At 38.3% G+C, this 26,202-nt stretch overlaps 1 protein-coding gene across 1 annotated transcript; it reads left to right on the top strand.

The window, feature by feature from the left end:
* The first annotated feature begins 839 nt into the window (after positions 1-839).
* On the top strand, positions 840-24,603 carry LOC111325371 (uncharacterized). The gene is given in 20 exon segments (XM_022929181.2): positions 840-1,039; positions 2,990-3,115; positions 3,334-3,437; positions 3,823-3,918; positions 4,093-4,221; positions 4,335-4,478; positions 5,722-5,841; positions 6,375-6,497; positions 7,032-7,151; positions 12,014-12,166; positions 12,792-12,914; positions 13,029-13,202; positions 13,699-13,890; positions 14,467-15,815; positions 16,026-16,167; positions 16,996-20,874; positions 21,267-21,431; positions 21,712-21,897; positions 22,013-22,179; positions 23,452-24,603. Coding segments are annotated over 20 exon segments (7,866 nt in total). The 5' UTR covers positions 840-944; the 3' UTR covers positions 23,731-24,603.
* The last annotated feature ends 1,599 nt before the right edge of the window (positions 24,604-26,202 follow it).

The raw sequence follows: 26,202 nt of genomic DNA, 5'->3' as shown, positions 1-26,202 counted from the left end.
AGATTTTTCCTTAAAAATATCTCACAAAAAGCAGTTCTCTAAAAAAAAAATTAAAAGTTCAGTAAACTAAGCTACATACTAAGAACTCGACTACTTAAATTCTGGCTTGCGCACTTTCCGATGTAATGTCAGTGTCAGATAATAATAATAATAATAATAATAATAATAGTAATAATAATAATAATAATAATAATAATAATAATCTCAATTCTAGTGCCAGTGACCCTAAACTAGACCTTGACGGCTAATTATGAAGAGAAGGTAATCAGAGCACCCTCAGTAAAACCAAAATAAATAATGAAAATAATAATAATAATAGTAATAATAATAATAATAATATTTAACGAGGGAGCCCAAATGGCCTAAAGCAAGATGAAAAGCATCCGCTTCCTTCAAGCTAGAGGTCCTCCCCTCCACCAGCACGTCGGCTCGGTCTTTGGAGGCGTAAAGCGTCCTCGCTGCACGCTGTCTCCTGAAAAGAAAAAGGCAATTCATGATAAAATTCGGGTTCCGATTTAATGAATGCGACAGATATACTGTATACCCGGAAAAAACATCCAAATCCTTATTAAAAGTTTCCTCCCCCATTTAGTTTAACCTTTGAAAAAAAAAAAAAACACAACTTGTTAGTTACTCCATGACCCCTCTCCACAGTGCTCACTATCTTTACGGAGTCAGATAAGCCAAGTTTGGCAAAACTTCAAACCCTACTCATCAATCAATTTTTGATATGATTAGCGTGTTAGACGTTTCAGACGTCTCAGCCGACGTTTCAGTTGTTATATTCGATACCCCAGCGAGGAAGTAAATAGATTTTAAATAAACTACTCAACAGTGATATACTCTCAGAGACCAACTGGCAGTCCTTGTGGAGAGGAAGTGAGTTGTTTTGCTGCTCTTGATTTGTAACTTAGTATTGCTACGCCGAGATAGTGCACAGCGAAATGAAAAAGACATGTCTGGGAGTGTTTTTTGTACTTGTGCTGTACTCTGTTGTGGGACGTGCAGCTTTTTATGGTATGGGGTTGTCAAAAGGCGGGTAAGTATGTTTTCCCTATATTTTCGCTCAGGTGATTCTGACTTATTTACACGAGCGTTACCAAGTAGCTCAATAATGACCAGGTGCCTGCCTCCATCAGCTATCGTAGTCTTTTCCTCGTAACCCAACGGAATTGTTAATTGATCCATTTACTGAAAGTTACGTTGAAATACCGTACAAATTGTTTCGAGAAGATAACTTGCAGACTAAATTGGCAACGAAATGGGGCTACCGAAACAAAGCATCACATTGAGAAGAAAATGAAAGAAAAAAAAACCAGAGTTTAAATTTGATAAAATAAAATAGTATATAATACATTCGACTGCTTTAATATTTAGAAAACAAGGTTAGAGTGAATTTTTCGACGAAAACTGCTTAAAAGTGCAATTTGAACAAGTGAATGAATGCGTTAACTTGGAACCATTTTTAAGATTTGCTACACATTTTTAGCTGTAATACATTGGGTATCGTGCTAAAGCCTAAATCAAAACATCAGTCCTAAAGAGTGACTTTTTAATTTCTACGACTTGTGAACTTCTGCAGTCAGTAGACGGTAACAACATAGGATCTTCGAAGGAGATAATTTCAAACCGCAAGCGTTTGGCGAACTTGCATCATCCTTGACTGAATTAGACATGACCTTTTTTAAGAAAGATTTTCACATTTAAGGACTGTAATGAAATCCTCTACAAGACATGAGTAATCATATTCATTACAAAATCGTTCACGAAAACACATATCAAACTAACTGCTAGTCTCAATTTGTCTCAAAGCAAACCTCTCACAACCGATCGGCTGCTACATTTTGGCTCTAAAAATTTTCTTTTTAGGTAATTTTCTCTGAGACATTTTTGGCGCAAGTATCACCTTCACATTGACAATGATATTAAAATTGCCTTTTTTAAATTCAGAATTGGAAAACGAGACTTTACCAGCCAGCCAAATTTTCACGAGGCACGATAAGCGATTCAATTTCGCAACCATGTTCTCGGGCAAGTTTTCATCACTTTCAAAAGCGATCAACTACAGTGACATTAATACATTAATTTTAAATTAAATTAAATTAAATTGTCGTAGACTACTTTCCTTAAGGAATCATAGATTTTATAACATTTCAGTTGTTTTCTGGAAAATTTGGAATGATTCAAAGCTGAAAAGGTTTAGTTCACTCGTTGATGGCACTTGCCACAGATTTAAACTTGACTTGATGTTTATAACGCGAACTTTGATCGGTTTTTGTATAGTCAGACCCGTGATTTGATTAGTTAGCCGGAAGTACTCTTCTGTAGAGCATGTAAAGAGAAAATCCGACTCAATCAAGAAGTAAATAAGCAAAATTTTCCTTCTTTAGTCATGTTATTGTAGAGAAATAGTTTTTAATAAGCAACTTAGCACTTTTTTCGTGTTTAGATACTCTCACTTGAAAGGTTGGGAAAATCCTCGAATACGTCTCAGGTTTACATAACTATCTCGAATTCTCCCAGCCCCCATAGTCTAGATGAGAGTGTGTAAACACGAAAAATACTCTCCATAGCTTAAATAATTTTTTTCTTATCTCAACGGTTCCTTTTTTTCCCGTGTAGCAAAAATCGTTACGTTGTTAAATGGAATTGTGTACAAATATATTGCTGGATTGTTCCTTTCAATTGACTGCACATGATCAAGGGCAGTTGTCACAGACTCTCATCAGCGTTTGAGATTGTACAATAATCCAAATTTTCCTTAAGGCCAAAGATAACCTAATATCATGCTTTTGTAATCGTTACGGTGGCCAATTTACCATTTCAACTTTGTTGATATATCCTAATATCATGCGACTTGTAGTTTACGGAGAGCAGTATAGCATATCGACCTGACATTCGCAGCTTCCCATTGCCCTTGCCATTGCCATAGCAGTCACGGTGTGAACTTGTCACTGACTTCTTCCTTTATACATATATCTTTTTGTAGCTTAAACGTTTGTATCGAACACAAAGGTAGGTCTGTTGCAAAATCCCAGCAGGTGTCGATTGTCCATCATCAAAGCTACAACAAAAGATGTGGATTATTCGGATGGAAACGTTGCAGAAGATCTAGGTAAGTTATCTCAATTGAAATTAAAGGGAGAACCGGAATGTTTTTTGGCATCAATCCTTTCAAATGTTTTTGCTGCTGTTTCGGTTTGTTTCTTTTTTTTTTTTTAACATTTGTTCTTTGATTAATTTCTCTTCATTATTCGATCAAATTTATGAGTTTATTTTACAATGAGACTTTTCAACTTTATGTTTCTAACTTCGATTCCTATATACCTCCAGAACTTCAATTGGTTACACATGGAAGACGGTCTACGTTTGGACTACTGACACTTACTTGATATGCTGTAAAGGATGGCAAAGAAGTGGAGATAGCTGCCCAATAGGTTGGGTCTGAAACGGAATAAAGCCATGCAGAATTTGTCTCTCTTCATAGCCTTTATTGTGATGAAAACCTCTTCTAGATCCCTTTTAAGTCAGTCATGAATCCAAAAAGCTCCGGAAAAAGGGGACATAAGACATTTTGAAAGGAGAAGTTCAGTTATGAAGACATCCCATCAGACTTTCATTCCCCACGAAAACTACATTTAGATTAAACAAGATTATTTAAGTCTGCGAGAGATATCAAGTGTTACAGCTTGATCGTTTGCTGGTGAAAACGTTTCTTTCAGAGGAGTCTATGAAATTGACACAAGCATGATAGCAGGTAACATTAAACTATGAAGTCATTCACACATTCTTGCCATTTCTCTGACCCTTTTGTATCTCTAGCAATTTGCGATAATGGCTGCAGCCACGGCGGAAATTGCACCCGTCCGAACTCGTGCAGGTGTACTCAATTCTGGACTGGACCTTCTTGTACTATAGGTGAGGTGCAAACAGACAAACCAACAAACGAACTATCATACATTTCGCTGCTTTTTATGTGTACTCATTGAGGAGTATGACAAAGTCTTCATATTTCTCAAAGTCATGATAACGGACATTACAATAGGCCGAGTAAATTGAGCTGGATCGGTTTGGTTCTTTTATTTTCGACAGATGTAGACGAATGCTCCCCAAACAATGGAGGATGTGAGCAAAGATGTTCCAATAAAAGGGGTGCATGGAGATTATGCTATTGCCATCCAGGGTACAATATAAGCAAATTTGATGACACAAAGTGTCTTGGTGAGTGTCAAATTTTCATACTCAGTACAAAAATGTTGAAATATAACTTCCTCCTTGATATACTCATCAAGGCTGTCGCTTGACCTTAGCACTTGTTCTAATGTATCCGGCAGATGTCGACGAGTGCACTTACAGCTCCGCGTGTGCATGCGCCTCCGGATCAAATTCATGTGGAAAACGATGTCTGAATACGGTTGGAAGTTTTAAATGCACGTGTGACGATGGGTACAGACTTCAGAGTGATACAGTATGCACAGGTATGATTACAATCAGCTTATTTTGATAAAGCGGAGTAAATGCAAAATAGATATTTTTTGATTTCCACGAGAAAAAGGTTCATAAATGTTCATAAGGTTAGCGATTAAAAGCTGTATATTTTGCCTGCTGATATAAAATCCTTGTGCGGTGAGACATCCGGTATCCACTTTTGAGATTGAGCATTATGAGTTTTAAAAGTTCTATAGCAGCCACCTTTTCTGTAAAATTATGAGTTTTAAAAGACCTATAGCAGCTGCCTTTTCTGCAAAATAATGAGTTTTAAAAGACCTACAGCAGCTGCCTTTTCTGTAAAACAAAATCGCATATAAACATACTTTGGTAAAATATTCTTATTGTCTTTTTCTTGGTTTGATCTGTGATTAATTGTTCCATGCATATTATGAAGCAATTATCGGTTGAGGCTGAGTATGATATCACGAACTTACAATACAGAGGTGTGAGTTGTTGGCCGAAGCGGAAGGCTGAGGCAGATAACAGACACAAGGTTTGATAATTAGTATCATGCGAAAACCGAATTCAATGATCGTTTTGCTATGCATTTTTTAAAACAATCTGCTAAAGAAGACACTTCTCTTTGAGTTTGCAAAAGTTTGAGAACACCACAAGGACGAGGGGCTTGGAAACTAGGCAGACTTCCAACTCAACATGATAGCTCAATATCTACTGCAGATATTGGGTCATCATGTCCCGAGGTCTGAGTTATTTGCCGTCGCTGAACAAGGGGCTTGGAAACTAAATAGACTTTGAATTCAACATGATAACCCAATATCTGCAGCAGATATTGGGTCATCATGTCAACTTCACATGCCGCTGTATTTTGACTGAGTGCTCTCGACCAATCAGATATTTCATAGTTAGTTTAATGTCAGATACAATGAAATATATGAAGTTCATATATTTTGAACTGCGGTATTAGATACGTATGATGCACGATCCTCGCAGTAGATAGCGCTATTTAAGCAATAGTGAAAATCAGACCTGAAAAATATCAGGCCTGTACGGGATTCGAACAACTGACCTCTGCGATACTAGTACAGCGCTCTACCAATTGAGCTAACAAGCCGACTGGGAGCAGGCCGTTAAGTTGATTCGTAATAAACCCGTGAAAGTGATAAATCAGATACAATGAAATATATGAAGTTCATATATTTTGAACTGCGGTATTAGATACGTATGATGCACGATCCTCGCAGTAGTTAGTCTAATGTATAATAATTTCAGATATCGATGAGTGCGCCGTGAATAATGGAGGCTGTAGACGTCAGTGTGTGAACTATCCTGGATGGTACAAATGCAATTGTCCGCGTGGTTTCCGCCTTGTTTCCAAGAAGTCATGCAGAGGTATGTTTAAATAATACTTTGCGATAAGGGTCACTTAATTAACATCACAATGCCTCCCTATACCTTGTGATTGGCTCACTGGTCTCTCTATCTTTTCATAAAGGTAATATACGAAAAACGTTTAAGAATGGAATCTGAACGATCATTGCAAAAAATCAATAATAATTCCTGATCGGTGGAATACTTTATCTGTAATATACGCAAAAAGATAACAACAACCTGGTTTTTTTTAATGAACCTTTTCTTGTTGTCGACTTAACAAATGGTAAGTTTTCAGTGTTAAATGAAAGGGACTTCTTTTGCTACAATGTATCAATGTCATGGTTTAAAACAAATGGTAAACACCACAGTGTACACTATTGAACTATGGATGCACGCGTGATGTTGCTAAGCACGAAAGAAGCTTAAGAGTCACGCGAGGCGATAGCCAAGAGCGTTTGCTCACGCATGTGCAGATGGTGGGCACTGAATCTACCAATCAGAGTGCACGCTTTACTTTGATTATGTTCTAATGCTGTTTCTTATTCTGATAGATATAAACGAATGTGCCAGCAACAACGGAAACTGTCAACATAAATGTAGAAATCTGTTTGGCAGCCATCGCTGCAGCTGCGATAAGGGATTTAATTTAAACAGCAATGGAAGGACCTGTTCAGGTAACATTAAACTTATTTATATACAGCGCAATAGCGAAGCTCGTAGCGTGCGTAGTTAAGCTGTGCAATGGTAATAAAAACAACCTACAAAAACGGAAATATATAGTTTCATATGATGTAAGTGCAAGTCGTTATTTTAAGCATGCGCGATAAACTGTATGGGGGGGGGGGGACAAAGAAAGCAATCAATATTCACTATTAGTTGCGATACTTACAATCCTATTCCTGTTGGCAAAGAAAGGCGGGTGCAACATAATAAAGTGCGCTTATTCGCCCAACAGGCCTCGGTACAAAGTAGCACACGCATTACTAAAGCGACTTAAAGATGTGAAGCAGCGCAAGCAAAGGATTTTTGCGCCTCATTTTGGGCGAGAAATCATACTGGTAAGGGCTTCATACACTTGTGGCCGTCACTGCTTCGCACTATCATGCTTGATACGTTTTCATACTGTATTAGCCGTCAGGGCTTCATGCTGTGATCGTCGGGGCTTCATACTATATGATGTAGAGCTACAAACTCTCTTTAAATTTCAGACATTGACGAATGCAAGTTAGGTCACGACTGTCAAGATGTTTGCAGTAATACTCTTGGTGGTTACAAGTGCTCTTGCAGCAAAGGATATCAACTAACGACTGATAATAGGACATGCACAGGTAATGTTTAGAACCAAACTCTCAAAATTAAAAGGTAGAATTTCATCTACGATTCATTCCGCGTTTTGGTTGTGACCATAAATATTAGGGACCTTAGGCAAACACTACGGCAACGGATGTGGGAGAACAAGAAATCTTGTTGGCAGAATAATCGCTCAGCACGTGAATTTTAAAGCTTTGTACATTTCTTAGCCGTCCTCTGCCAAACAACAACGCGAAATCACCAAAATTTATGTTGTCCGAGAAAAGAAACACCGATGGCAAATTCTTTAAGTTTAAATTTGGAACTTAATCCTATTTACATATAACTGGTGTTTACAAATTTCCGGAGTGCTTTTTAATTTCAGGAATAAAAAATTCAACGATTATTTGTCGTAAGGTCATGAAATTAAGATTATTAATCGCAAAGGCTTCACTTACGATATTTAGTGGCAAAGAGTGTACTATTGCGATTAATGCCTTATTATAGGAATATAACGAAGCATGTTAATAACGTGAAGAAAATTTACGCGTCATAAAATTAACGCGAATTTTCCAAAAGTTATGCTTACATACATTTAATTAACGCGAATTTCCTTGCGGTATGTTGCATAATTAAGACGTGAATTTAATATTTTTCGCACTCATTTCGTTAGAAAACAACAACGGCCAACAACAAAATTTGCTCTCTATTTCCGGTAAAAAACATAAGAAGTGAAATGAGATGACAAAAATGCGATAGACATTTTGCGCAAGAAAGTTGAAGAAGTGAGTTATCCCCTCAGAGAAGACGATCGCTACACTGATGAATCTAAGGACATTTTGAACTTAATATTAAATGATGATGCGTCAACCGACTCTGACGGTGACGTAGAGGAATTGTGGCTTTGCTTATAATAAAGGTGTCTTTAAATAACGATGCTTTTAATTAACGTCGATCATTTTAATTAACAATGAGGTAATTTAAGATACATAAAATTAACGCGAATTTTTGAAATTCGCGTTAATTACATGCATTGTTAATTTCCTATAATAAGGTAATCGTGGAAAGTACGGCTATTAATCGTGACTGCATTATGAATAGTCGTGTTTGACGAGCTTTTAGATTAACAATCGTGCATCGTACGGTTAATAATCGCATCTGACAGCAAATGTCATTATTAATCGTACTCCTCTCCAGAGAAAGTTCAACCAGAATATTTTTTTAGACGGCCGCCATTACGACCAAAAATTCAGAAGTTAGTACTTCTTCGCATATGGCTTTTCAAGCAATAAATGTCACACATTTGAAGTCTTCAAGTTCAAGTTCTCAGTGAACTTCATTTCTGTTTAAAAAGTGTGTTTACCAACGACGTTTTTCTTTTCTTTCGTCCTTCGACGAAGTTTAGCGCAGGCTTTCGATATCGTGAGAGAGTTGACCAACATTTCTTCTCAATGACCTAGAATAATGTGAGTAAATACGTTAATTTCGGACAGGTTTTAAGTAGATTTAAGTTTAACTGAATACAGTTGCAAACGAACAGCCCAATGAGTCAAATTACGACAAATGCCGCGTCGAATCCCAATAGCGGCCTTTTGCGAAGTTGAAACGTATTTATGAGAAAGCGAAAGATGAAACCGGCTGCAGTGATCGATGTGATACAATTATTTCAGGTGTGGATAACTTGCATTGCACTCCGCTAGTCCCGGCTTTACTGATTCAGAAATTTCCAGACTCAATCCTAAGAAAGAAAAAATTTTCACTGATTTCACTACACCGATTATATATATATATATTTTTATTTTTTTTATTTTTTTTATTTTCTTGTTTTATCGAACGAGATGCGTATGCATTTTTCATAAACGAAGAGGAAAGATTAATTTGAGTCGCGGGTTCATTTTTCCATCCCGCAAGACTTTAGTTCTTTCCAGAACTAATGTGTTTCGAAATGGGTCGTTCAACACCGATGGAGAAAACGCTCTTCCTGAATGGAAAAAATATTTGCGATATTTTGAGTGAAACCCACCCCGGCGAGATTTGGCAAATGTCACGCCGGCTTGGTGAGATGTCTTTTTCTATTGTTTTGCTATCGTGATGCTTATCTAGCGGTTAAATAGTCGTTTTTCACCCGAAACTGAATGACAGACAAGTAACAACAAGAATGGCCTTTCTTTATTTACGTCATAACTGTTTTACAGTCTTTCATTTTAGGCATACAAACTGACAAGCAAATCAGAAAAACAGTGCGCGACTGTCGACTCGTGCGAGCTACCGAGTGCGATTATATTTAGATACGCATCATTTAGATCGAAACACATTACGTTGCATGGGTTTTTTTTCCGAAACTTTTTTTATTCGATTAGCATATTTAAGAGAGATGAATTGAGGTCATATGTATGTGTACAATGGGTTCTTATCGAAAGTTTTTTTTTCCGCGGTCAAAATTCAATTTGTAGGAATTTCGAAGCCTGCGTCACGCACGCGCTCCGGATGAAAAAGAAAAGAATTCATATCAATCAATGTTATATTTGTTTCAGGCAAAACACGTTTTGTCGGCGACGAAAACATTCTAAAAACATTCACAGAGATTTTAAAGTATTCTTTCATATTCATTCGCCATAGGCAAAAGAACTCTTCAACTTGGCTCTTTGTAATACCGTGCCGAAACCTTTTCAAGTTATTTTCGCGGGAAAAAGTCACAGGTTTTCAGCTGACAAGTGTATACGAAGAAAAGCTTTACATATATCATCAATCTCTCTTTGCATTCCGCTTGGATTGATCTGATCGGTATACCACAGTGCATTTCAGAAACCATCTTTTATCGTGGCTGTTTGATTGAATCATTTTTTATGGCTGTCTCTCAGTTGAAGAAAGGTTTGAATCTGCAGATGCTTGAAAACAGAGCAAATGGACGTTTCTTTACCAGTTTATGTAATTACCTTGTATGAATTTGTACCTAAGATCCCTGGGAATGTTTGTCACCGAAACAACGTGTTTGGGCTGAAACAAATATAACATTGATTAATATGAATTTTTTCTTTTTCATCTGGAGCGCGTGCGTGACGCAGGCTTCGAAATTCCTACAAATTGAATTTTGACCGTGGAAAAAAAAAACTTTCGACAAGAACCCATTGTACACTTAGATATTACCTAAATTCATCTCTCAGAAATATGCTAATCGAATAAAAGAAGTTTCGGAAAGTACGAAAACCCATGCGACGTAATTTGTTTTGATCTAATGATGCGTATCTAAATATAATCGCACTCGGTAGCTCGAACGAGTCGACAGTCGCGAACTGTTTTTCTGATTTGTTTGTCAGTTTGTATGCCTAAAATGAAAGACTGTAAAACAGTTATGAGATAAAAGAGGAAAGGCCATTCTTGTTGTTACTTGTCTGTCATTCAGTTTCGGGTGAAAAACGACTATTTAACCGCTAGATAAGCATCACAAAAAGAATAGAAAGACATCTCACCGAATCGGCGTGACATTTGCCAAATCTTGCCGGGGTGGGTTTCACTCAAAATATCGAAAATAGTTTTTCCATTCTGGAACAGCGTTTTCCCCATTGCTGTTGAACGACCCATTTCGAAACACAATAGTTCTGCAAAGAATTAGAGTCTTGCTGGATGGAGAAATGAACCCGCGACTCAAATTAATCTTTCCTCTTCGTTTATGAAAAATGCAAACGTATCTCGAATTACGTTTGATTAAACAAGAAAATAGAAAAAAAGGAAAAGAAAATAGATCGGGGTAGGGAAATCAGTGAAACGTTTCTTTTTTTTTTTTGGATTGAGTCTGACAATTTCTATTTCAGTAAAGCTGGGACTAGTGAAGTGCGCTGCAAGTTATTCACAACTGAAATAATTGTCTCACATCGATCACCGCCGCCGGTTTCATCTGTCGCTTTCCCATAAACGTACGTTTCAACTTCGCAAAAAGGCCGTTGTTGGGATTCGGCATTTTTCGTGATTTGACTCATTGGGCTGTTCGTTTGCAACTGTATTCAGTTAAACTTAAATCTACTTAAAACCTGTCCGAAATTAACGTATTTACTCACATTATTCTAGGTCATCGAGAAGAAACGTTGGTCAACTCTCTCACGATATCGAAAGCCTGCGCTGAACTTCGTCAAAGGACGAAAGAAAAGAAAAACATCATTGGTAAACACACTTTTTAAACAGAAATGAAGTTCAGTGAGAACTTGAACCCGAGAAGACCTCAAATGTGTGACATTTATTGCTTGAAAAGCCATATGCGAAGAAGTACTAACTTCTGAATTTTTGGTCGTAATGGCGGCCGTCCAAAAAAAGTTCTAGTTGAACTTTCTCTGGAGAGGAGTACGATTAATAATGACATTTGTTGTCAGATGCGATTATTAACCGTACGATGCACGATTATTAGTCTAAAAGCTCGTCAAACACGACTATTCATGATGCAGTCACGATTAATAGCCGTACTTTCCACGATTATTAATCGCCATAATACACTCTTTGCGACTAATAATCGTAAGTGAAGCCCTTTGCGATTAATAATCTTAATTTCAGGACATTACGACAAATAATCGTTGAATTTTTTATTCCTGAAATTAAAAAACACTCCGGAAATTAATAAACACCTGTTATATGTGATGCTGAAGTTTAGGTGCGGCATTGTAACACATCCAGCCACTCATGAAATTATTATTATTGATTTAAAAATTGTTTTTACTTAATCCACGTTTTCTTTGCTTTGTCGACGTGACGGCTTAGGGTCCCTATTGAGCACTCTCCGACAGCAAATGCACTCCTCAGAGGTTTGCTGCCTTCCAGGCGTTGTCAGGGGATTTGTTAAAATGTAAACTTTTACCGCCCCTTCAAACGGTATGTCTACGTAGGAAAAAGACCTATCCAGTATTTCTCATAGATATCGATGAGTGTGATCCTAGAGCCATTGCTCGAAGTAACGAAACAGCTACTCTTTCTGGTTGTCATCACATCTGCACGAACGTCGAGGGAAGCTTTCAGTGTTCTTGTAGGAGAGGATATGCGCTGATGTATGACAAGAGACAGTGTAAAGGTTAGTAGAGCCACCTTGTTTATCCGGTTGGCATTCTTAAGCAGGCAAAGGGATGCAAAATGCTGCTTCAAAACGGCGAATAATTACTCCGTGAGGTTCTAAGAAAAATCAATTCAAGGAACAGGACACTCATAAAACACTAATGTTCAAAAGATCCGAGAGCTAATTTCCCTCAAACGTTAAAATATATGGCTAAGTGGTCAGGCACTGAAGGGAGAGACGGTTCTAGGTCATAAATCCTTCACACTCCTGCTCGTTGGGATTGTCCATCTCTTTAGCTGCACTCTGTAAAAAGCCAACTAGTCCTTCTCGAACTATTCAGGATTCTTGGCCAATGCTATTTATTCGGACTCTGTTAAAAAATTTATCTAAAATGGCACAGAAAAGTCACCACCAACAAACAACATGTACTTCACTTCACTGGAGCTTAACGTCTCGTTTTCCGAATACCGGTAGCACAGTTAATTTTTACATTGCTCATTGTCTAATACGTATATAGCGACTGTTTCATCCGTCCGTAAAAGCAGTTGTACCGATTAAAATCTCTATTTTTATATAAAGATAATTCCAACCGGTTTACTCGAAATAAAGTATATCCTGATACCCTCTTCTGTCTTGTCCTTAGATATTGATGAATGCCTTAGTGGAAGCCATTCCTGTGACCATAACTGCCACAACACAGATGGCAGCTACGTTTGCTCATGTAGACCAGGTTACATATTGTCAGCGGACAGGAAAAAATACAAAGGTTCGTCTTCGAGAGCGATTCTGTCTGTTTGTGTTCGATGCTCACCCGGTGATTTAACTTTTTCAGAAAGGTAAGCAGGTTTCTCCTAATGCAACTCTTGCAATTATCTTCCAGCTCAGCCTTGTGAGAAAGTTTTTTCTCCGCTTAATGGCGGAATGAATTGTTCAGGACTTGTCACTGACGCCACCTGTTTATTTTCTTGCGAACCGGGATATGATTTGGTCGGACCACAGTCGAGAACATGCCTTGCTTCTTCACGGTGGAGCGGAAAACTGCCTTTCTGTCAAGGTAACTGCCATCCTTCTTTCTCGGGAAAGTAAGATTCTGGCCAAATAAAGTTAGAGTTTACTTCTTCCATAGAGTCCCGATCTATTAATACGCACAGCTAATCCTTTTTCATGACGCTACAATCTGGTACACAGGCCAAACATGTCGGGTCACATTACTCTTAATAATGGCTGTCTTTGAGTCACATACGCGTGTGTTGCTTTCTATTCAATAAACTCGATTTCTGAAAACTAGAGTATTTCCAGAGCTCCAGCCCCTGATTGGTATATGAGTGTTATACCACGTTATACCAAGCCATTCGTGTTTGGTGGCTGGAAATCAGAAAGTATTCAGATTTTTAAGGCGTTAGAGCTCTAGTTACCTCCGAATTGGGACTTAATTTTAGGTAACTGAACAGTGAACGAATGTACGTCTTACTATAATTATAATCCGAGTCTTAATGGAACCAATCAGGCAATTCTGAGAATCACTCACCCGTATCTTTGCTATCCCTTAGCAAAAAATTGCAAGACGCTGACCACCCGTGAGAATCAAACTATATCAGTGCCTTGCTTTACCTCCCTCGGTTCAACTTGCCATTTTGGTTGTCGTCGTGGATTTTTCTTGGTGGGAGACGGAGAAGCCAATTGTATCCTTAATTCCAAGGGTGACGACGTTTCCTGGAACTTTGGAAGGTTTTCTTGTAAAGGTAAGTTTTAAGGAAGACAAAACTAGCTTAAAATAAACCCAGCCACGGTAAGTTCATGAGATTACTTGGACAACCACATGCTAGTAAAAAGTTGAAACCGAATTTTTTCGATTTATGGCTACCGTGAGGAAATGTATAGAGTACTTGTTATTTGTAGATTAATTTCTGACCTTCTTGTCTTAAAGGAAACGCAGTGTGAATATACTTTTGATGTAATGTGTGTCACGTCAGATCCTGGATTCAATAATGTGATTATTTAATTTATTTTAAGCACATAAAAAGAAAAAAAGAGAAGAGATCTTCCGACCAACAAACAAATTAAAAAAATTCCAAATTCGCAAAACCTGTCGAACCAATAGCCCATTTCCGAATTACCCTTGGCCTCATCTTCAAAACGAGTCCTGGTGCTCATCTTTTTATTTGATTATAAGTTTTCATTCACATGCAAATTAAACTCATTTTCCCACGAATGATTGAGCACTAGGCCTCGTTTCGAAAAAGAGGCCATACGTAATTCGGAAATTGCCTATTGGAATGCATCATAAACTTTTTCATTTTATTTCTTTGTTGTCACAGAGATCAAGACCTGCCAACCTAATCCATGCAAACAAGGAGGGAAATGTTTAACACTGAACGAAAAGGAATATGCCTGTAATTGTGAAGGCACCGGTTATAAAGGAAGTCACTGTGAAACTGGACATGTCGTGACGCCGATCTTTCCTAAACTACTCACCAATACGAAATCCGGGAGGCTTTTCCTTCTAGCAAGACCATTGAGACGCCTCAAAGTGATATTAACATCCGAGAAAGAAGTAGCATTTCAGCCACAATCAGTAGTCTTCGATCCTTTAAAAATAATGGAAGGATTTACAGTTTTAGCCGAAAAACCAGGAATTCGAAAGATCACATATGATCTTCAGGGTGAAAGTGAGAACGATTTTGAAGTTCCTACACCAGGCGTTTTATTCAGTGCACCGAAAATGTTCCCTAATGGCAGCCTGAGCACAAAGCTGTTTCTTCGCAAAGGCGAGCTACCCACAGGCTGCGAGGAACAGCAAACAAAAGTTTCATGTGAAGCACGTCTAATATCTACCGCGCCGTGGACAAAGAATCCTCCTTCTACCAATGGTATCGTGCACATCACAGCTGCCGACAACCTAAATATTCCTCTTTCTCTGATCGGTTTAAATCCAAGGAATGGTGTCTCGCGGGATAAGATGATTGAGGCTGGAATGGCTATGACCTCTTCTTCCAAACAATACGCACTTCTGCATTTGCGAAATGGCACATGCCAAGCAAGACTCACAGACTCGAATAGCCTACTTGAGCTCATACAGAATGACGCATTCGTGTCTTCGTTTATGGGGGCTCTCTCATCAGTGGCACCAGACTGGCTTTCATTCTCCGTCGACGAGAACAACAACCTTTTTAACATTCAGAACATTGCAGCTAGTTTAGTTCCTAATTTGGAACACTGCCCTGAATTCCCCTTAAATTCAGCATCAAGTCTCGTCTATTACCGTCCTACTGTGAATTATAAAATCCGAGTCGCACAAACCGATGTTTATTTGTTCGCAGATGGGACAACCTGCTTTGCAATTGACATCTGCAAACCTGGTTTGTTAGTTAGCCTTTCCATAGGCCAGGCTAATATTTTAAAGAGCTCTCTGAATATCTTCCAGGACATGCAGGATAAAGGGCTCAGCCTTCATGTGGATTCGATTGGTATTCATAAAGATAAAGAAACTGCTCGTTTTGTAAATGGATTTATTTGGAATGGCCAGGAGTTACAAGAATTGTCCCCTTTCCATTTCAATATGTGGCTGAAAGGAAACCTGAACTGGAAATTCGGGATCCCAAAGCGCCTCCTCTTGACATTAAGGATGAGTGGAGATGCCATTATCAGATCTGAACGTATGGACAGTGTAAGTGACAAAAAAAACTGATTGTTTTCCTAATGTCATAAAGGAGGTGAATAACAGCGTTCTAATTACGGCTAAACCACTGTTATATCAATGGTTAAACAAGCCTTTGACTTTTAAAAAAAAAAAAAAACGCCTCAGCAGTTTATACAGACACCTTCCTACCATACTGACTTATAGTAATTACCGAAATGTTTATACATTCCTAAACAGCTATTTACCACCCTTATGTCTCAACGGATGGACATGCAATTAAGAGGAGAAGCATCTCTGAACGTTTCTGGAAGAGTACTCAGAAAAGACTTTATCCTGAGACTTGGTTCAATAAAAGCAAGTGGAAAAGCTATCTTGGGAGGTAGGAAATTTTATAGTCGGCCAAATTTGATTTGATTAACTTCTCTGTGGTTTCTATAGGGAAATGTGTTGTTCCCGTAAACAGTCAAGAAAGAGTGTCGAGACATCTAACGAGTAGGTTGCCATTCTTGAGCGAGGATGGGAATAGCTATATTTCTCTGCTTTGCTTTAAAAGAAACTTGATTCGAGGCGAACCTTCTAGCAGCAGTAATGCAAATTGTACGTTTTATCTTAGACATTAATTGAAACAAAACGTCGAAAGAGTAACATTATGCCCATTGTTTGAAAAGAGGTTTCTTTAAAAGTGGGTTAAGAGCGGTATATGACTTCTTAATTGCCCTTATCGCATGCCCCAAGCCCCCCTTAAGGAAAAAGCCGCCTATCACACCATCAGCAACTGTTTATCGAAAAAGTTATTCAAACCTTCCTTCCATTTTTCCACACCCCTACGGGTCCCGGAAAGAAACTACGGAACTCGTGAATCATCCGTGCGTCATATGTTAAATCATCGAAATTTATGTATTTAGTACATAGCAAGGGATTTTGTTTTATTTTTGCGAACGTTCTTCATATTTCTTTCGTGCCACATGTTCTATTGATAGCCTGAGACATTTCTATTCACATAAAATTTAGATTACGGCGTTGAAAAACCGGTTCACGTTTCAGCCGTTTATCCAAAGCAGCGGTGCGGATAGCCCTAATAAAACCAGATTTGCTAACGCATTTTTATTTGGGCTCTCCAAAATTCCGGGTTCGTTATATCTCGATGACTACATCCTCGTTCATGGACCAGTAATTATCCATGAAAATTTTTTTTTGTTTTTTTAAGGAAAAGCGGAATGCAGCAAGAAAGTGCAAGGCATCTTCCTGACACTTGAGAAATCCTCCAACAATTTTTTGGAAAAAAGCCCTTTTGCAACTTACATTTGGCCAATAGAGAATCAACATATTCGTTTGGCAATACTCATGTCAGTAAGCAGAGGAATGCAAGACAATATCGTCAACATCGGTGAAGTTAAAAGCTTTCTTTCCAGCATTATTTCGCTAATACCTGATCTGCAATATGTCATAGTCAAAGCCAAAGAAGTTATACCCCATGGTGAAATTGCTCTCGAAAAATCTTTTGACACTGTTTCGCAAATGAATGCTTCTGTGACCGAACTAGAAAAGATGATAACTGGAGATACAGTGGCAGTTACACGAGCACTGACTCTCCTTAACCGTATAGAAAATAAGTTTAAATACTTGTTAAGCATCATAGACGTCATCATAGACCATATTCCCTCTTCAAGCAACAAAGGAAAGTATGCAGTGCTTTCAAACAGAATTGACGGAATTCAGGCAAGATTTCCTACAGAGTTACGCCTCAATCTTGATGGAGAATCAGTTAACCAAGCCTTTAACGGAATAAGCTTCCATTTCAGAGGCAAGCTTTGCTTGAAAAACCTGTGCCTTAAGGATTTAAGCACAACACTTGACTACCTTACAGAGCGCAACTGCGTTTCTAACACAACACATACATCAGTGTTTAGAGGAAGAGGAGAAGCCTTGAGGCAGATGGCTTTAAGTCAAGACAACATACTGACGCTTCCTATGGGACACGTTGTTGAATTCTTCTTTCCGAGAGACTCTAAGGAGGTGTCAGGTCATTTCGCGGGAATAAGTAATCTTTTGGCCGTTAATCAGTATGTTAATGTATCATTAACTAAGAATCAGCTATCGTTTGAAATGCAAGGGAAGATATTTGATAGATATATGGCGAACATGAACGTAGTGGCAGTGATTGGTCATGCTTCAGACTGGAGCTCCTTAATCTTCGCAGTTAACGGAAGAATGACGAATTCTTCCCAACTTCCAAATCTTCTTCAAAGGCGGGTGACTGCCTTTGTAAATTTCGTAGCAGAGAGAGCTGTCAAACGAGTTGAAAGGTGTGAGAGATCGATATCGCGTGCTGAAGAAAAGCTACAGATCGCAAAGGAACTGGTGAAGAAGAAAAAGTCTATTTTCGATGAAGCATTGTTAGAAAAGCAACGAAGACTTTCCAGATTCCAAAGAATAAGCACTGAATATGGAAAAGCATCACTAGAGCTCGAGTCTTCCCTGGATCAGTTTTTAAAAGTAAAGAACAGAAAAATATGCCAATTCTTGTCCTGTGATTTTATCGATTCCAACACTTACATACCAGCGGTTTGTCAAAAGCCAGTATTTGTGAATTACACCGTGCCCGTTTGCCGTAGAGTGAAGGATACAGTGAAAGAAGAAGTCATTGTTTCAAAAGTGGAAAAGAAAATCCAAATGATCCCAAGTTCTACGCACACACGAGTTAATAAATGTGGAGGGGGTTTTTTGGGACTTGGATTTATACAGGACTTTTTCTTTGGCTGCGATAGTTACACAGTATCTGGTCCAATGAAACGAATCGAATCTTATGTAACAAAAAACTTTCACGAATACAAAACGAAAGAGATCCAAAGGTTCATTTGCGATTCAGAAAAGATGGAAACTGTGATTTCTGGTTATCACATGTACGAATGTCCAAAAAATGAAAGCATAAAAGTTCTAGATCCAGCGTGCGTCTCGCACAACACAAATTGCTCTTTTGAATTGGACAGCCTTGCCGCTGAAATAGAGTTTGAAAATGAGACCATGTTTAGAGACTTTCAAGATATGCTAGTGAAAGGAAAACATTCCACCCGTGCTCAGTTGGAATTAAACAAGGCAGAAATAAAGTTTGAAAGTGGTGTAAGGCAGTTAGAGCTGGTTCGAGCACGACTTCAGCAGCGTGAGTTTGCTCGAAAAGCTATTAATCTCAACACAGTGAAACAGAGAGAAAAACTGGGTCTAAAAATTGGTGAAAATATAAAGAAACGTAGAGGAAAACCACTGATCTACGTAGAAAGTCTTGCATTCTCGGTTGCACTGACCTCTTCATCGGCAAAGACGAGATTTCCCCTCACAGTTTACGTTAGGACATTTGAAGGCTTGCAAAAAGCAATTCAGTTTCCTATGGACTTCAAAAATGAAGACGATTCCCTGGCCTTGGCGTCAAAACGTATTGTGAACACGCTTTTTGGAACACCCAACGTAAGAAGGCGTAGGTCATTAAGAGACGAATTCATCATCTCCAAAGCAAATGACACCGACTTCTCAATTGACAGACACGAATGTCATCTTTCCAAAGAGGCCCACATTCTATTCTCTGATATCGTTGAATCCATGTATTTTTCAATTGAAAGTAAGCGAGGAGTTGATCAATCTGTGTTTGCAGGCATCAAAGGAATAGAAGAGCTCAACTATGACGATAAAAACGATGGAAACAACTCTTACAGCGATATGATCCAGTTTCTCAAGAATGCTCAGCTTAACATCACAGGAACGACATCTTGGAGCGACATACTAAGTGATGCACGTGGATTTCTCGATGTAATGACGCAGAGGAAGAACTTTACACAATGTTCGGGGATTTCTGATTGTGCTGGCTTCTTCTTTGACAGTTTGGATGAAATGTATGAAATGGAAAATCATCCCAGGGCATTCGAAATCAAAGACGCGCTTCACTCTTTAAACAAGATCATTAGCAGTATTTTGAGGGAGAACATTACTGTGTCATTGTTAGAAAGAAAGCTATCGCGAGCGAAGTCTTTCATTAGCGGAAGCAATGATGAGATGATACTCTGCGGCCAGAAACCCACAATCAGGAAAAATTCTCCAGTGAAAGTTGTTGCACTCCTTGGCGAAGATATCGATTGACTGTGTGAGGCTGAAAGCACTCTGAAAGTTGAATACACGTGGATGAAGAACGGAGAGCCACTAGAAGGGGAAAATGGGACCATACTTGAGCTAAGAAATGTCACCGAACATAGTGAAGGAGCCTACAAGTGTCACGCTTCCAACACGAGAGGAAGGACAGTATCTAATGTCACCATCCTGGTTGTGCATCAAAGACCACATATTACCGAACACCCACTGGATAAGCAGAAGCTCGTTGGAGACGAAACAGTGTGGATGATCTGCAACAGCACCGGCATTCCTCGGCCATCAACAGAGTGGTTCTTTATTCCAATGAAAGGTATGAGCCGTGATGCTGTTCGTCTCAACGTGACGGACCCAGTTCTGGAAATGGGAAATCTGACAACAGAAAATGCTGGCTTTTACTACTGTAACGTGTCGAATTTGCATGGTGGTGTCCAAAGTAAAATTGCAAGACTGGACGTTTTAAGATTCATTCCAGGCGTGCCTAGAATCGCTCTCAGTTTAAAGCTAAAGCAATGTATTTCCACGCACTCTGATGAAAACAGCAGTCCACATAATTGCAAAGGAAATAGAATAGACAAATTTCGACAGATAGATACTAAGGATTACCAACATCTTACTCAGAAAATGCTGGAACGCATGAGTTGGCCTGAGAAAAAAATACATAATGTGTATTACACACCATTTCCAGATGCAGTGATATCGTTCGTCCTTCATGGGGAAGATCCCATCACCCCAGAAGGAAAGAAGCTCGAAGCACTTAATGAATTCTCGCTCTCTAGACAACGCATAGGAAACAGTTTAAAAAAGCTCTATTCTTCTCTTGAGAACGAAAAGCTGAAGATTCGTAAGGGAAACTTGACGATAACTGGTGACAAGGACAGTCTTGTTGTCAGATTTCCATCACAAAAATGTCCAAGTGGCACAAGAACTCATGAAGATGGATATTTATGCGGTAAGGTCAAAAATTCAACTCTCAATCAAAAGAGTTACCAAACTGACAATTACAGTTTTTTGATTTTTTAATTTTGACTGATTATCATTTTTCCTCTTTTGTTATACGATACTTCAGCGAAACTCAGACTTCTTTTAGCTTAGGCTTTCGCTCAGTTTTTGTTTTTTTTAGGTTTTGATTTTTTTCGATTTCTAAAACTTACTTATTACACACGGCACGCCAAATGAGAATTAATAGTTTCTACCCCTAAAAAATTTTGGAGATTGTCCATTGCTGAGTAAAACTATATTTTTTGAATTATATGGGAGATATTAACAGGTAAGTAACACATTTTACTCAGTTGACGATTGCTAAGTTTTAAATGATACTCACCTTAATAATTACCGTTTCAGAATACTGTCCACCTGGTTACTATGAAATCGGAAAAAGAATTTGCGAACCATGCCCTGTTGGCACATATCAACCAGATGAAAGGAGCACAGAGTGTGTTAAGTGTCCTTATCTAGTGTCACATACAGAGCCTGGAGCGGTCCGAGAATCCTTCTGCAGCGATATCTGTGAGTACAAGAGATAAGCCTGTTACATGGTCCTTACTCCAAAATCAATCCTTCTTTCGCGTTGACTCAAGACATCTTTATCTTGTCTCCCAGATATTATCGATTACAGTTGGTTTAAGGAAACTTTATTGTATAGCGGCATATAACTAACACCCAAACACGAAATTTATCAGGAGTTTACACTGAAACAACTCTTAGCTGCCAAAGTAAAAATTAATTTTCTAGTTACTTTCTTATAATGCTTTATTTACGGTAATATGCTCTCCACTCATTTATTCAGCCAAACCTTGCACCAAGCCTCCTAAAACAGACGTCGTTCATGCTCAACTGCCGAACAATATAAAGACTCTCCATCGCAGCGGTCAAACCTTTGACTTTGAATGCCAACCTGGGTACAAAGTTGTAGGAAACACAACCACAGAGTGTAACGAAGGAAACTGGACCAAGACTGACTTTTATTGTGAAGGTGAGTTCATTCAGTTTTATTTTATTAAATGTTATCTGTACTGGAGGAAACACCCTTTTATTTTGTATGGCGAATGATTGTTAATGCAAGATTCTTAATATCTGTTTTAATACAGAAACTTGTTATCCACCCTGGACCGAGCTGAAGAGACATTGCTACTTGGTGGTAGAGGCACGAGCCAACCGATGGGCGAACGCGATGAGCCAGTGTTTGAAGTTCAATGCACAGATGATTATCATATCCTCAGAGGAGGAAAACGAATTTGTCAAAGAGCTTGCTAAGGTATCCGTTTTTCGAGCGTATTGGTGTAAACAATGGCAGAGTATTGTATACCTGCATACAAAATTCAGGGTCGTTTCTTTCAATGTTCATTTCTCTGAACTAACTAAGGCACGTATGAAGAGAGGCCGTTTGCCATTTGTTTCGCACTTACGTAACCAAGCTTTACTTAAAATTTGAAGGCTACAGATGCACAGATAACCGTTTTACTTTTGTACTGGTTACCAACGGTAACATAGGCAACAGTCAAACTGCAAAACAAATGAATAAATTGCGTTTTAAATTTGAAATTACACTTGAAGGGCTGAAATATTCCCAGCGAAATGTTACTTAAAATTCTGTTGGGCAATCCATAAATCTTTACACGGCTCTCTACTTGTTCTTTTTTAGCAGATGTGTTCGGTTGATTGTTAGACAAGCATTTAAATTCGCAGCACCTTTTAAACATGAAAAGCTAATTAGTCCCCAGATTCTTTGCGACTGCATTTTGGCGCCAAAACGGAACAGCTACACAAAAAAGTTAATTGCTTAAAGTATAAGTTGAAATTCTCAGTGCACTATTTGCAGATCACCATATGACATATCCTTTCCCCTCTGCAAGCGAAATAGAGAGAACAAGTCATCACAGCCTCACGATTCGAATCATGTTCTTCTATCATCAAACTATTTATTCAGTAAAGGGATAACTTTACCCAATACAACGACCCCTGATGAATCAGTTAGCTGAACTACCTCAATCAAAGTAAAATAGGAGGAGAGGTAAATGCATAGTCAATGAGCACAAAAGTTACAGAGAAAGATCTTGACGTATTTCATTTCATTCGGAAAAAAAAATTTAAAAAAAACACGACCTTTTCGTTATGTGAAAGATTATTATTTTGAGCTCGGCTGTCGAATTAAAGAAAATTATTATTCTAACCAAGGATAATTACCTGCTGCTGGGCTGGGTTATTCAAAGCTGGGTTAAAAAACCTAAGGTTAGTGAGAAATCTGGTTTCAAATCTGAGAGCTTTCAAATAATTTTCAGTACAATTCTTTTGGTATTCAATGTGAAGATTGGATGACCTAAAAAGAATGTAGAAATAATCCGACAAATGATCTTTAAACAAAGGAATAAAGAAACCCGGGTTGGAATTTAACTCTGGGTTAAAGCTATCCTGCCTCCGAACAACTGGGCCCTCTGTTTGATCCACGCAGTAGTTTCCAAACTCTGTGTCAATGTCTGAGCATTGTGTTCACAAACATGACGCTAAATGGCGTAAATATGAATTTCAGGTTTATCTCAGAGAGAAGAAAAGGACTCGAGCTCAGATGTGGCTCGGGCTGAGGAAGATGCACGTAATTGGTAATTTTCTGTGGGTTGATGGGAGTCCCTTAGACGGATACACTAACTGGACCCCTGGTGAACCAAACAACGCAAGAGGTCAGGAGTTGTGTACCGAGATTTTGATCTCTGGTAAATACCAGTTGGGCAAGTGGAATGATGTGAATTGCCACATAACCCGTCACAAGTCTCTCACAGTCTGTGAAAAACCTCTCAGAGATGGAAAGTAAAAGTAATGATTCAGTTACTTGCCGCAATTATTTACATTTTTTTTTGTTTATTAGTTCTGTAGCTGTGCGGGAAACTAATGGCAAATGAAGTGTGTGCGTATTATATATTCATAACTCACGTTGTCGGGATGAAAACTGTGAACACATACATCTTGATTTTTTAAGCATATTGGAAAAAAAAACTATTGTATATTCCCTCACAGTTTTCTTTTTAAATTTTACTTTTCATATCAGTTGATATCTTCTGTCACTATTGGAAAAATTTTTTTGTCAACTGATGCAGTTTAGCATTTTTCTCGAGGTGGCTGCACGAGTAAGCAATTGACATTTTTCTGCTATCTCCACCTTTTTTTTAATAGCGCTTTCGTTCTAGGCTCACTTAGCCTCTCGGTTTATAAAAAGGGCGACTCTTAATGTTCGTCCCTTCTTGTCCAAATCTTTATAATTCATTTAAAATCTTTTCTCTTTAGAGTTCAGTTTAAATTCGGCAAATATGTTCCTTTTAGTATTAACGTCTCCAAGTTTAGTTGAGGTTTGCCAGATCGTAACTTGGACTGTCCGAAAATCAGAGAAAAAGGTCACTTTGCAAAGAAAAAAAAAGGTTTTTGATGCAAGATATTTTCTAATGAGATTAGACGTGTGTTACGTGGTGCATGAAGTACCTACTTAGACAGCTCAGCTACTGTCACCTTGGCATGGGTGGGAACAATTGTTTCAGAGAAGATTGAGTTACGTTAAACTTTGAGATGGAAGTTAGCGGTTGCAAGTCAGTTAAGAGCCTGCTCAATAAAGAGAGATCACCTTAAAAGAGTGTCCAAGATGAAATTATTCTTACCAATATTTTAAAACAATTAAAATTAATATTTCCTTGTTGTCTCGTCGTGAATATAATTGGCTGCGTTTCGACTAAGGCTCTTCGGTCAAAAGGAAGCAGCAAAGATTCTGTTTCAAGCAAACAAGAAGAGTCAAAAAAAAAATGTATAAAGGTAGAAATGATAATCTCAAATACAGAGTGAAAATTGTGAGTCCTTTGATAAGGACTCAAAAACGCCGCGGGCTACAGCCTGTCGTCTTACATTCAGAGTAAACATGATACGCTCAACACGAAGACTTCAAGCCTTTGATTTAGGCTTGCCGTTATTGTTCGATTTAGCGTTCTCGTTCCAATAAATGCCCTCTCTCTAATAAGTGCCCTCCTCGAATTTGTTAATAAGCGCCCCGATCCTAACAAGTACCCTCATTGAGTAAGCTGTCTCATTCCAATAAGCGCTCCTGTTTCGTTTCCGTTTCAGTGATAGCACCATATGAGTACATAGATATTGAGATCAAATATGGTAATCATATTTTTCCACTTGCTTTGATCTTTGTTTAATTGGTTCAAACTTTTCATGAATTTGACCATTTTAACCAGTTGAGCCATTTAACTATATGAATCATTACATCTAGTTTGATCATCAGTTTGACCAAGTTTCTCAACCATCATGTCTACGTAAGTGCGCATTTCCTTCAAACGACCGATCCTGCCTTAAAAATTTGTGACAATTACTTGGCTGGTCTTTTCAGCAAGAAAGGATCTAAGAGCAGCAAGTTCGTTTTCCAGTCCTCTTGATCCTTTTCAAACGAACATCATCGGCAAAGCTTTGTTTCGCACATTCTTCTATTTCTTAGCAAAAAATAAAGAAAGAAGCGCCCTTTCCCTGATAAGCACCCTGTCTCGAATAAGTGCCCTCCTTCAGGTCTCAAAAAACAAAAAAACAAAAAAAACAAAAAAATAAAAACAAAAAAAACGAAAAAAATAATAAAAAAAAAATCAAAAAAACAAAAAAATAAAAACAAAAAAACAAAAACAAAAAAAGACAAAAAAACAAGCACCCTGGAATTTTTTTGTGTTTACGGAACCTCCTCTAAATACGAGAGGGCTGGGAGAATTCTGGAAAATTATGCAAACCCGAGAGGCAGTTGGGTTTTTGTATCTTTCTCGGAAACCATGGAATACTCACGGGTAGAAATGAAGGATAAATTGGATAAAAGGGTTATCGCATTTGATAATACTTAAGCCAATGTAAACCAGCGAATTCTAGATCGACTGGATAAGCACATTGTTCGATGCCAGCAACGATAAATTGTAAAATGCTCTCTTTTGAAAGTACTATAATTCCGCAAAGTTTGCATGTTGTGCAGATCACATCTATTGAGATATTTCCGCAGGAAAAGTTTTGTCTTAAATTACGCGTCGGTTGATGCCAATGTAAAATTCTTTTGTGAAGTTTATCGTCTTCTGTGGTGTCACGGCAAGAACTGAAAAGATTATCATATCCTCGGATCTACATAATTTGCTGATTTAAACGGTAAAATGTTCTCTCTTCATAGAAAAAAATCGAAGTTTTATGATGCATCGATCAAACCAATTGAGATATTTCTGAAAAGAAAACTTTTGTTACTTAAAATCGCGCGCAATCCAGAAATAATTGT

This window comes from Stylophora pistillata, chromosome 4 (genome assembly GCF_964205215.1).
Source record: "Stylophora pistillata chromosome 4, jaStyPist1.2, whole genome shotgun sequence".
NCBI lineage: Eukaryota > Metazoa > Cnidaria > Anthozoa > Scleractinia > Pocilloporidae > Stylophora > Stylophora pistillata.
The sequence above is the reverse complement of the archived record's forward strand: the minus strand, read 5'-3'. Positions and strand labels throughout refer to the sequence as shown.